The sequence below is a fragment of the Leuciscus leuciscus genome (assembly GCF_965113295.1).
Source record: "Leuciscus leuciscus genome assembly, chromosome: 3".
Lineage (NCBI taxonomy): Eukaryota > Metazoa > Chordata > Actinopteri > Cypriniformes > Leuciscidae > Leuciscus > Leuciscus leuciscus.
The window spans coordinates 34,856,266-34,868,951 of record NC_138727.1 but is presented as its reverse complement, the minus strand read 5'-3'; the positions used below and the strand labels follow the sequence as shown (position 1 = coordinate 34,868,951).

The window sequence follows — 12,686 nt, the reverse complement described above, 5'->3', positions numbered from 1 at the left end:
CTACTAGTTTTTCTTGTTACACAAGAAAAAAGGCCCCTTACCCTGGTTAATATAGTTAAACGTTTCACACACACGTCTAGATGCTTGACTGGCTTGGTATAGGGTCACTATAGTCATTTTTGTTTAAGGACAAACTCCATCTTACACTTTTGGTTAAACGTTAGCCCACCTTTCAGGACAAATATGTTTGAAAAACTAATCTTCTGTTTGTGAATAGAGTGAACTGTGAATTGGAATTAGGTGAACTGTGAGAAAAGAATTGTTTCTTTCAGTTTTGTTATAATACATCATTATTAATAACATGAAAACCTGTGGTGTGTAGGATTCCTAAAGACAATGATGATGAATTAAACTGTTACATCTTTTTATAATAACATTTAATGGACTAAAATATGAAACTCATTAAATTGTTCTCTACTTCAAATAAAATCAATCAATCTATATACTTCACCTGATATATTTTCAGTAATGCATGTCTTCTTTCTGAACAAAGCCTAATATTTACCTATTTGCACTACTATTGAAAAGTTTGGGGATTTTTTATGCTTTTGAAAGGATTTCTTCAGCTCACCAAGGCAACATTTATTTGATCAATAATATAGAAAAATATTATATCAATTTAACTGTTTTCTATTTTAACACATTTTAAAACGTAATTTATTCATGCTAAGATAAAAACAACTGTGTTGAAAACAGTTAAACAGCTGCAGAATGTTTTTTTGTAACAATGTAAAAGCATTTACTGTCACTTTTGATCAATTTAATGCAACCTTACTGAATAAAAGGATTCATTTATTTAAAGTATTATTTATTTACTGACCCCAAACTTTTGAACGGTAGTATATATATTGTACAAATACTAAACAGATTACTGTGGAAAAACAAATGGAATATATACTGTGGCATATATCATTTAACAAATTTTGGCATTGTAGTTGCCACTCGCCCAAAAGTGTGAATTTTTAATACATTTTAATACATATTTAATCATTTAATACCTTATTTTTATGAAGCAAAAATGTGCACAGTGGTTCCCAAACTGGGGCACGTGAAGTGACAGAGGGGGTACGCAAACAAAATGCTGCGTTTTCCCGTTCATTTAATTCTACCCCACCTTAAAATAACATTAAAACCGAGCATGTATTTCTAGCAGGTAAAATGCCGTAAAAGCTCAAGCATGTGACATCCAATCAAATTACCTCATCTTTTGCATTCAAAACTGACAGTCTCCATTCCACACAAGCAGCGTGTATGATAGGTGGCCTGCAGAGTATCCTGCTATAAATCTCACTACATTACTGCCGTTCTCGACAATGTACCTTTGTAAAAGTGGGGGTTTAGCACGTACTAGCATGAAGAACAAATATAGACTGTGCATAGAGATCGATTTAAGACTCAAACTCTCTTCGATACAGAAAAATGCCCTCTGTGAGTTATATGTTGATAATATATTATGAGAATGTAATTTTTCCCAAATATCCACACAATTGCAAATGTGATATTTATTTTATACAACAGTTTAACAGACAAAAGGGTAATATTAAGTGATGTACATTTAAAATACATTATTGCTTGCTCTATTTTGCAACTAAATAATAGTTCCAACTAAAACCACCGCAGAACTGCAATATACAGCAGTGTTTCGTGAACACATCTGCAGCTTTGAACAAATTAAGAGTCAATGATTCAATGACCCATTTATAAATACAGCTTTGCTGCTGAATGAATGACCAAATGGCTCACTCATTAAGACAGTGACTTACTGCCACCTAGTGGCGGATTTAGTTTTTTTTTTTTTTAAGTATCACTTCGTGTTTGCCATTATTTCATATTTCTCTATTGCACATTTTTATTTAAAACATTATTTATATTAAAAAATATTGTCCCTTAATAGAAAAGGTGTCACTGCAGTCTAAGTGGAAGACAAGCTGTACGTAGAAAGATGTTAAATTCCTCAGGGGTACGCCACTCTAAAAAGTTTGGGAACCACTGGCTTTAAGCATGAAATTAGGTGAGTCACAATTGATCACAATTCATTTCTTTTTAAATAAAGCTCATGAATGTTTCTTTGATTTATGGATTAGGATTTCATAGTATATTGAAGTTGCTCTGTTATATACCTCTACATCGTCTTTACCACAACTAATGAATGTCAGACTAACAGCTGAAAGAACTCGCAGTGCTTGTCAAAGTCAGACAGCCACGTAATACCAGCCTCCTTAAAGTATCAAGTGGCAGGGAGTCCCATCAGTTAAGAGCGAGTCAGTGCGGCTGCTGTTCTGCCTCGCTGGAGTGCATAAATCCTTTATCATCACGGTTCAGGCCCGCAGTGACACACAGGGCTGCCGTAAAGGGACGAGAGCACAGCACTGAACGTATTGAGAGCAGATCGCTGTTTAGGGATTATGTGAGTTCGCCTCTGACAGGTTTAGTGAAGTGGCAAAGAGAAGCGCTTCTGTGCGTGGCATGTGTAATCTCCTTCTGCGCGAGGGAAGAGTTAGGGAAAGAGAAATGAGGAGAATAAAATAAAAGAGCAAGAGAGCGGGAGAAAAAGAGAGCGAGTGAAATTCAATTACCTGCAGTTTGGTGAGAGTTGGCCTCGGGCCCCCGATGAACGGCTCTTGCTTAAGTTTGGGGCCGTCCTGCTCTGCTCCACCGGATCGTGGGGCCTCTGGCTGAGGAGGGCGAGGGTCGACCGAGCTGAGACTGAAGAGAGCCATCCCACAATCCTTTGCGGCCCTCAGTACGCTGGGGAGCTCCTGCACACGCTGGTACCATCTCAGCAGCAAGGGCACATGGGACAGGGTGGAGGGGGTGTGCTTTTGGATAGAGATCTAGAATGGTTTAATCAAATTGCATTAATAAAAATATATATTACCACATATATATACCCATACACACACACACACACACACACACACACACACACACACACACACACACACACACACACGAAACACACATATGAAATATATATATTTTTTTTTTATTTTATGACTATCAAGCACATTTTCCCCACAGATTCTCTTTATTGCAGTGCAAAAGAATAAGGATATTATTTAAATTGCTAAATATTTATACATCATGGTAGTATTTGTTTGACTTTAAATGCAAGCTGGTTTAAAAAAAAAAATACCTGGAATGGATCATTATTTATTACATTTTATTACAGTGAGATTAGTTACAATGAGATTTTTGCTTTACAGTAAAGAGAATATGGAAGTAAAATATGCCTAATTGTCATTATAAATAATGTTACCAGAATTATTATTTTTTTTGGTCTAAAAATTCAATATATAGATATTATCAAAATATTTACACGTATACACACACACACACACACATATATATAATTCACACACACACACACACACATACATATTCATTTGCATATCGTTGCACTATTGTATTGTTGGTTTGTTTCTTTTGTTCTCATTTGGATAAAAGCATCTGCTAAATGATTAAATGGAATGTAAAATGTAATATATATATATACACACTGCCCGGCCCAACAAAAAAAAAAGTCGCTGTTTGGATTTAAATAGGCAAATGTCTATGATTGGATTATTATTACAGTGATTATTATGTTTCTAGCATGTTATATATTTGGCAACAGCTCTTCTAACCCTAAATGATGGAGTGTGTAGCTTTTCATGCACCTCTTGATGGAAATAACATCAAAACAAAAAAAAGATTCTTCATGCTCCCTCCCAACCATTCTTTCACAATTTGAGCCTGATGAATCTTGACATTGATAAACAAAACAAAAGCCATTTATCAAAATTTAAGAGTAAAAACTGAGGTCACATTTCAGAAAGCAAATGTGCAATCGTTATGGCAAATAGGCGAGACAGTGGAGGCTCTGTGTGCATGTTTTGCTGCCGAGGAATTTTCGAAAACAGCGCAAATGCATATTAAAAAATGCACACTGACAGCGAGATGCTGTGACTTAAGTAACCCATCAGAGTGCCGTGTCCACTGAACCGAGATCAGCTCCAGCTATCATCGCGCCGCAGAGGAAAGACGGGGAGAAAGGGATGAGGAGGACAGAAGGAGGGAGACATGCTAGACGGAGTGTGAAACTAGGAGGCACCGATGCGCCGCTGACCACAGAGAGCCGAGAGCGAGAGAATGACAGGAGCAGAGAGAGAGAAGAATGAACAATGATCATCAGAGGAGAAAGAAAAGAGCAAGAGAGAAAGAGAAAGGGATGACAGACGTACACAAACTTCACCGCAAAGACACAGCAGGGTGTCTGAAAGAGACAAAGTCTCTATGATATTCTGCTCCCTAGATATCACTGCAAAGTTTGTGTGTGTGTGTGTGTGTGTGTGTGTGTGTGTGTGTGTGTGTGTGTGTAGGAATACATTGAGGTATCATTCTTGTCCATATTGCATGCATCACTAATTAAAATGTGAATAATGAAAATAAGCATGATTTTATTCATTAAAGGAATATTACAGATTCCAAGTTAATTAATTTTTTAATTTTTTAATTAATTAATTACAGATTCCAAGTTAATAATATTACAGATTCAAGTTAAGCTGAATCAACAACATTTGTGGCTTTCGATTCTCTGATTGGTGGAGAGAATCATGGGTAATTACATTTTTCACCAGCAATTCCATTGTCAAACATGATTATTTAAAAAATAAGTTGAGCTCATGTGACGACTGATGACTTCAAGCGTATACCATTAATCAATAACCTTATAGCTAAGAGTAGGTCTGTCATTAAAGATTCAAAATCAGAGTCTGCCAGGATGGATTCTGATTGGTTGTCACCAGCTGTATATAAAAAAAAAATCACTCTGAAAGGGATTCCAACAATATAGTTCCTCTGTATTATATTTTGTAGCTGTGGACTTTCTATTCGCACAGAATAAGAACGAAGTTCATAGTCATAATTATTGTCCCTAGTAGGAACAGATCTTAAAGAGCTTTAGCACTTAATGCGGCATAAAACATAACAGCAGTAATGTCATCAAGCACTTTATTTTATTAGTGTGCACACCTCCATCAGATGCTAATGCGCTGTTTATCTAACAGACCATTAAAAATAAAGGTGGGGGGGGGTGGGGGGGGGGTGATGCCATTGAAGAACCATTTTAGGTTCCCTAAAGAACATTTCAGTGAACAATCTTTTTCTTAGTTTAAATAACATTTTAATATTCGAGAAAACTAAATTCCATATATAAAGAACCTTTTGTGGAATGGAAAGATTCCATGGATGTTGAGGGGTTCTTCATGGAACCATCAACGCCAATAAAGAACCTTTATTTTTAATTTTTATTTATAGTTATATTTTTATTTTTAATTATAGTGCATAGCTATAATTCATGTTGTGAAGAGGCCTTTATAAACCAAACGCCACTGATGAGTAATAGTCAAGTGAATGCTGGCGTCAGACTGAGGCAAGCTCTGAGAGTGAAAGAGTTCAGGGACATCACACTGCAATGAATCTAATTCACACTCCCAATTGAAATAGAAACTACCGGCCTTATTTAATGCAGCACTGAGAAAATCAACTTGAAGTAGGAGAAGTCAGAGTCACGGGAGACTTCTGTGTTTGATATAACTTGAAAGCACCTGTGAGCCTCAATGGTCTACTCTACTGCAAAATCAAATGAATGAATGGCTCTGTTTGTGAGGAATAGTGATTTACACGTAATGAGATAAAAACGATGTTCGATTTGTTTGTTTTACCAGGTATTGATGGATGCAGGGCAGCAGCACGACATCAGTGAGGGTGAAATACAGCCCTTCTGCAAACACGTGCTCCAGCTCTGGAAGGTCTGTGCTCTTGACTTTCCTGATGTCAGAGCTCTCTCTGGTGGAGGGAGGAGGAACCGCGACCTCAGAGAGCTTCGCCAGAGCGGCACTGAGCTCGACTCCCGGGTGGGATTCACTCTCTGTGCTTGGGCCTTTTAGTTGAGAATCACTCTTCTTCTGCTGCTGTAGCTTCTGTCTGCGAATCTTGTCGTCATTGTGGACCTTGACGGGTTCCCCTAACCTCTTCTCTAAGTTCAGGATCGCAGCAGGAAGGCGACACATCTGGTCTTCAGGATTTCGTAAGTGTTCCTCCACTGCAGAGGGAATGTCCAGCTCACACAATCTAGTCCACTGACTCACCTGAGGAGCAAATGACAGTTAGAAATAATTTAATAACTGATAAATGTGATGTACGATCCATGATTTATTTGGATGGTTGTCCAGAGTTTCATGTAATTAAGAAAACTAGGAATGCACCAATTCTGAAATTGTGGCCGATCCTGAAAAGCTGATCATTATTTTTATGTTATGGTCGATAGCCAATAAAATAAGTGCTGGACAATTGATGTAATTCTTAAAACAAGCAGAAACAGTAAACAAGGATGCATTAAACTGATCAAAAGTGACAGTAACGACATTCACAGTGTATTATTTGTATTTCAACTAATGCTGTTCTTTTGAACTTTCTATTCATCAAAGAATCCTGGAAAAAAAAATCAACAGTTTCCAATTTTCAGATAAGTGTCAAATCAGCATATTAAAATGATTTCCGAAGGATCATGTGACACTGAAGGCTGGAGTAATGATGCTGAAAATTCAGCTTTGATCACAGGATTTGCCTCTATTTTATAATATATTCAGAGAAAACTGAGATTTTAAATTGTAACAATATTTCACAGTCTTAATTGTATTTTTGATCAAATAAATGCAGCCCTGGTTAGCATAAGAGAAATTTTAAGTGTACTTATACTATACTATATTTTAATCGTTATTTGTCATCCCAAACATCCGATATGACTCATGGCATACATTTGAAATTGTAGTAGGTTGACTGACACACAACAAAAGCTTCCCAAAAAAAGTTGCTTTAAGGCATTTTAAAACCACAAATGACAGATTTGTCTGAAACGGGTGTCTTGAGACATCACACCTGTCCCGATGACAGCCCATGGCTCTAAAGACAGCAAAAAAATAATCAGGGGAGCAACCCAAGCTTGTTTTTGCTCTGTTATGCCTTATAGCTACTATCTGAAAGCATTGAGCTCAAATGTCATGAGCTGAATGTGTGATTCTGTGATGTTGACCTCCAAAATTTAAGTGATCATGCCTGTCAAAACATGTCAACATGCTTGTCACCCCACAGCTAGTTCACACAGATTAGTTCACACTAATAAGGCCTAAAATTAACACTCGCCAAGCGCCAAATGCGAGTAAAAATCTGCGTTGCCGAGTATATGAAATGGTGTCATTCCCGGTTAGCCTGGGAAAACCCAGACAACTTCCGACAAATTTAGATTTGCTCTGCAAGTAGTCTGGCAAAGAGCTCATTCAAGCCCATTTCCAATCCCTCGAAATCGCGGCACCAATCAGAAACGTTGGGGCGGGCTTTACACGATGACGATCGCTCTGATTGGTTTTAGGTCTAACCAATTGCGCAGGCCAGGCGCAGCAACTTTTAAATGCATTATTATATTAAAATTGCAAACACATGAGGACAGTCTCCATGAAAGACCCACTGGCAGATGAACGTGCTGCTACATTTCTCTCCGAAACGGTAGGAAATGAAATTAGATTTAATAGAGGATTTTAACTGTGACAAGATGATTGACAGGGCAGTTTATGTGACAGGATGCACGCGACAGATCCGTCCGATAAAGATGACGAAGTAGTATGTCCCAAAGCTTGCCTACTTTTTTGCTACACATTCAAAAGTAAATACCTTTTCTTCACAAAAAGAGTACATACTTTTATGGCGTAGTGTAACTTAGGCGAATTGGGACGCAGCATATGGCTTTACACGATGACGATCGCTCTGATTGGTTTTAGGCCCCAGAGGCATTTGAGCGACATCCGTTGGTGACGCCCCTTTGGAAATGAGTTATTAATGAAGCTTTGCCAGACCATAACTCAGTTACTACTGAGAATGGTCTGGTTTTAACTAGGCTAATTCCCGGTAAAATTTTTATGAATTTCTAACAATGCAATTGCATGAACGTGAACAAACGTGAATGGCGCTCGGGACAGTTGACACTGCATCGTCACAAAAGCTTAAGCCTTGACAATTTAAATATTCAAGCGCAAGAAGATGCAGAATTTTTTTTACACAATTTCAAGGCAAAAGATTGTGAGAATTCTAGTAAACATAGTGACAGACTATTTGTGACTGACAAAATGCCGGCGGACACAGCTACAGTGAGTTGTTCAAAATCTTTATTTTTAGTAAACTCTGTGTACACAAACAATGTTCTCAATGCTCGAGTTCATGTGAAGAGCCTCTGGTGATACTTCGAGCAGCGATTTTTGATGCTATCATAGTAGTGCCCCTAGCACTCCCATTCAAAAGGCAATTTGACCGAAAATGAAAATACGGTCAAACTTAAAAGTGGCGTTTCCATCCTAATTATACTTTTAAACGAAAGTTTTCCTCGGGTAGATTAACAAAAAGACCCTAAGTTGCATTTTGGCGACAGTTATCCTTTAACTTATACAGTGAAGACTACGCAGTGTTATTTTACTTACATTTCTGTACCTGAAAACTACTGTCAGACCTACATGAAAAACCTGAAAAGCAGTTTATTTAATTTGTGTCTTTGTTATTTGTATTTATTTGTGCATTTGCTGTGTAATTTGATTTTTGTTCTTATTTTATTACTGACGGTTTACTTGTTTTTATTCATATATATATATATATATATACTAGTAGGCTAGTAGTTTTAGCTGTGGTATCGAAATTGGAAAAGAGAATTTTCACTGGTAACTAAAATGTTGGTGTCATCACTGACTGTTTTTGCAAAAACAGTTTCATGGACGGAAGACAATATTTATGGCCGGTGAGTCTGTGACTTGTGAAGATGTACCGGCCATAAATATTTTCGGCCGGTACATTTTCACAAGTCACAGACTCACCGGCCATTGGCAGGAGTGGCAAAAAGTTAGTTTTAAGCCCTGTTATGACTATGCAATGGGATTTTAAGCACTTGTCCTCTGGGGGTTTTTTTCAATCGTAATCTCACCTCAGCACAAGCCTTGAGACAGGTGTTCTTGAAGCCCAAGAGGGAGGCCACATCCCTACGGCTTGACATCAGCTGGCATGCGCTCTGAATGATGTGTCTCAGTACGACAGCTAGCCCGGCTCTGCAAAAGCAAACATCAGGCTCCAGCGCAGCCGGGAGACGACACATCTTAACCAGCCGTGGCAGCTCGTCCCTCCTCACCTCAGACACAGCGAGACCCCCGGGCACCAGCCCTGACAGGGATGGCAGGATGTCTGCTTGATCTGTGACCAGGTAGACGTGGAAAGATGAGCACTCTGTGTAGGAGAGGAGGAAGAGGACGATGGAGGAGTGCAGGGGGAGAGACACGGCTCCGTTCACACTGGACACTTCCAGATAGAGGCTCTCTCTGTCTGATTGTGCCTCAGTTTGCTTCATTCTGACTGTCTAGTGGAGGGCTTGAAGTCTGCAATAGAAATAAAGGGATGGACTCATTAAAAATGATTCAAATGAATGTTTTAGCAGCATTATGCCAGTGAAAGACTTAAACATGAGAGTGAATGTCTGGAACACAGTTACAAAGAGATGCACAGTTATAAATAACGCTTTCTATAACTAAAAATAAATAACTAAAAACCTCCTATGCAGCATGAATTGTCATTTTGTGCAATAAATAACTGGACATAAATGTTTAAGTTAAGCACATCAATACATGTCACTAGTCACTATGTGAGATTGCTATCTGACTGCGTTTTCCGTGGCGTCACGACATAACAAAGTACAATCAGGTAAAAAATAAATGAAGAAAGAATATGAAGTGAACCTACTCACAATAGTGTTTGAAATGAGCAAAACAACCACTAGGAAACACATGTGCAACTGTTTGTGTCACATTAAAAATAGTCCGACTATAAACCGACAATCGCGCTTGAGTTCCATCAACTCTTTGGGAAGTTGATGGGCGAATTAAATTCGATTATATTACATTACTTGTTTTATGATGTTTATAATCAAAGAGAATTAACAAGTAACGCCTAAAACAACGTTGCAATCGTTTGTTTAACATATAATGAGGTTTTTATCGCGTAACAGTGAGTGAATGCCACTTTTGTGTCGTTATTCCACTAATTATGTTTTAATAAGGGAAATATGCAAACCATCAATGTGATGTTTATTTTGTAGTGACTTTATAAAGTAAAGTTAAAAGTATGCTGCACAAAACTATTTTTAATGATCAATTCAAAACTAGTGTATCGAGAAGTGTTTTATTTTATTCTTAATTATTTGTATAGATATGTTGTGTGCTCAATTTGTATGAGAAGAAATGCGCTACAGAACACTGTTTTTTTAAAACCTGATTTTGTGACCTTACGGTTCTGTGCGGTTACATGGTTTCAAAGTCTCGAAACGCGAAATGTCATTTAGTACACAATTTTTTTCCAAACTTGTTTTGAATGATAAAAAAATAAATACTGGTCCTGTTTTTCAAAGTAATCGTGCACAGCATCGTACCGTTGTTGTTGCTATGGTTACGTCCTCACTCCAGCGCAGGAGTGTACGCTCCTCACGCCAGTGCATAACATTTTGTATAACATTTTGACTTGTAATCTTGTAATTAATCTAGTTTAAAATCTTGCTTTTGTTTTCACTGACGCACTTGAAAAAACAACTGAAAAGAGGAGGCTATAAACTCGTATACGTAAAAAGAGTACGAGTCGCACTGATGTTTATTAGTTTAACGAATCTTACAAAGGTCCAAAATTAACTTTACGTCATAATTTTTTGCAACCAAATCAGCATTTTCACACAGATTTCTTTGATCTCCTCAAATCAGTCTTTAATAAAGCAAAAGGTCGCGGTGAAGGGCGTTGAGCGCGAGAGATGATAAACAAACTCTGCAGAGGAAGAGATCACTAAACATGAAAAAAGGTAATGTTTCTTCTTTAATACGAGAAATTAGTTATATTATAAACCTGACAGTTTATGACATCTAATTTGATGCTGTCATTGCTTTGATATTCGGTTTTGGATTAAAAGAGAAAGGACAGCTGGAATTCTGGTATAATTGCGACCCTTAAAGGGATAGTTCACACAAAAATAAAAAAGTGTCATCATTTACGTTACTTATGTATAAGTTTCTTTCTTCTGCTGAACAAAAAAGAAGATCTTTTGAAAAATGTTGGCACCAAAAATTTGATGGGCCCCATTGACTTCAATAATATTTTTCCATACTGTGGAAGTCAATGGTGTCTCACAGCTGTTTGGTTACTGACATCCCAAAATATCTTCGTTTGTGTTCAGCAGAAGAAAGACATTCATACAGTTTTGGAATAACTTTGGGGGTGAGTAAACAATGACAGAATTTTTATTTTTGGGTGAACTAAACTTTAATGGAATTTCTATAATCCTGTTTCTGGATCTTTTTGATTATATTCGGAGATAATTTGTAACTTTTTCCGGTTACATAATGTTCAATTGACAGTCCAATTCAATGAACACAATCTAAATTTAGAAACCTGCTGAACATTACAAACATGCACTCTATGTAGGACGTAATAACTCAGATCATTACATTGCAACCATCCTCTCTCCCATCCAGCTATCAAATCACTTGGGAGAGGCGCAGTGGTTTAAGCCCAGCCAAGGAGGCGTCCCATAAACCTTCAAAGGGTGTGTATATAGTTCATCATTTACATCTGACCATAATTGTATGGTTACACACACATGTTGGTTTCACTATATCAGTGAAGACATCTCAGAGGTGGTGATGTATGTTAAACCAACCCTAGTATACATATTTCAAATAGTGAGAACCAGTGCTGTCAAATCGATTAATCACATCTAACATAAAAGTTTGAAAATATATAATGTATATATATATAGCTGTACTCGAAATTATTCAACCCCCATTGCAAATCAGGGGCTCGTTTTTCACTATATTTACATAGCCAAACCTGTACACGCACCTCCATCAGCTTTCAAAACTGACAATTAGGTTGTTTCTACATCAACATCATGTTTTTATTCAAGTCAAAATATCACTGAATACGTTAGAAAATGTCAACTAAAGACATTGTTAAATTAGTGGAGCGGCTAAGTGCTTATGTTTGGCAGAATCGTTCAGTTTATGATACAAGCGTGAAAATTGGCATGAGCAGTCTCCATGGGTCACTTGACAAGAAAATTGTCCGAGCCACTTGAAATTTCAAGATGGCGGCCATTTTTCAAGATGGCCGACGCCTTAGTGGAGCAGTTAAGTGATAAAGTGGTTTATTTGGTGATACAAGCATGAAAATTGGCATGAGCAGTCTCTGTGGGTCACTTGACAATAAGCCACCTACAGCTACTTGAAATTTCAAGATGGCGGCCATTTTTCAAGATGGCCACCACCTTAGTGGAGCAATTAGGCTTAAGAAATTATTTAGTTGGTGATACAAGCATGAAAATTGCCATGAGCCTAATTGCTCCACTAAGGTGGTGGCCATCTTGAAAAATGGCCGCCATCTTGAAATTTCAAGTAGCTGTGGGTGGCTTATTGTCTAGTGACCATCAGAGACTGCTCATGCCAATTTTCATGTTTATGTCACCAAATAAACCACTATATCACTTAACTGCTCTACTAAGGTGTTGGCCATCTTGAAAAAAGAAAAATCTTGAAATTTCAAGTGGCTCGGACAATTTTCTTGTCAAGTGACCCATGGAG

The 12,686-nt window shown here is 37.6% G+C and overlaps 1 protein-coding gene across 4 annotated transcripts in view; it reads right to left on the bottom strand.

Moving 5' to 3' along the window:
* gstcd (glutathione S-transferase, C-terminal domain containing) overlaps positions 1-9,882 on the bottom strand; it is a 49,526-nt gene extending 39,644 nt beyond the window's left edge. For 3 of the 4 annotated variants that reach the window (XR_014204456.1, XR_014204457.1, XM_082164314.1), the window contains exons 1-4: positions 9,815-9,882; positions 9,005-9,449; positions 5,706-6,131; positions 2,577-2,834 (exon numbers count right to left, since the gene is read on the bottom strand). Coding sequence is in view for 2 of the 4 variants with exons in the window: in XM_082164314.1 (XP_082020440.1) it covers positions 2,577-2,834; positions 5,706-6,131; positions 9,005-9,421 (1,101 nt within the window). In the remaining 2 variants the exon portion in view is untranslated. Of the gene's footprint in view, positions 1-2,576; positions 2,835-5,705; positions 6,132-9,004; positions 9,450-9,810 lie in introns of all 4 variants that reach the window. The other variant, XM_082164315.1, reaches the window with a different exon arrangement.
* Positions 9,883-12,686: the final 2,804 nt, after the last annotated feature.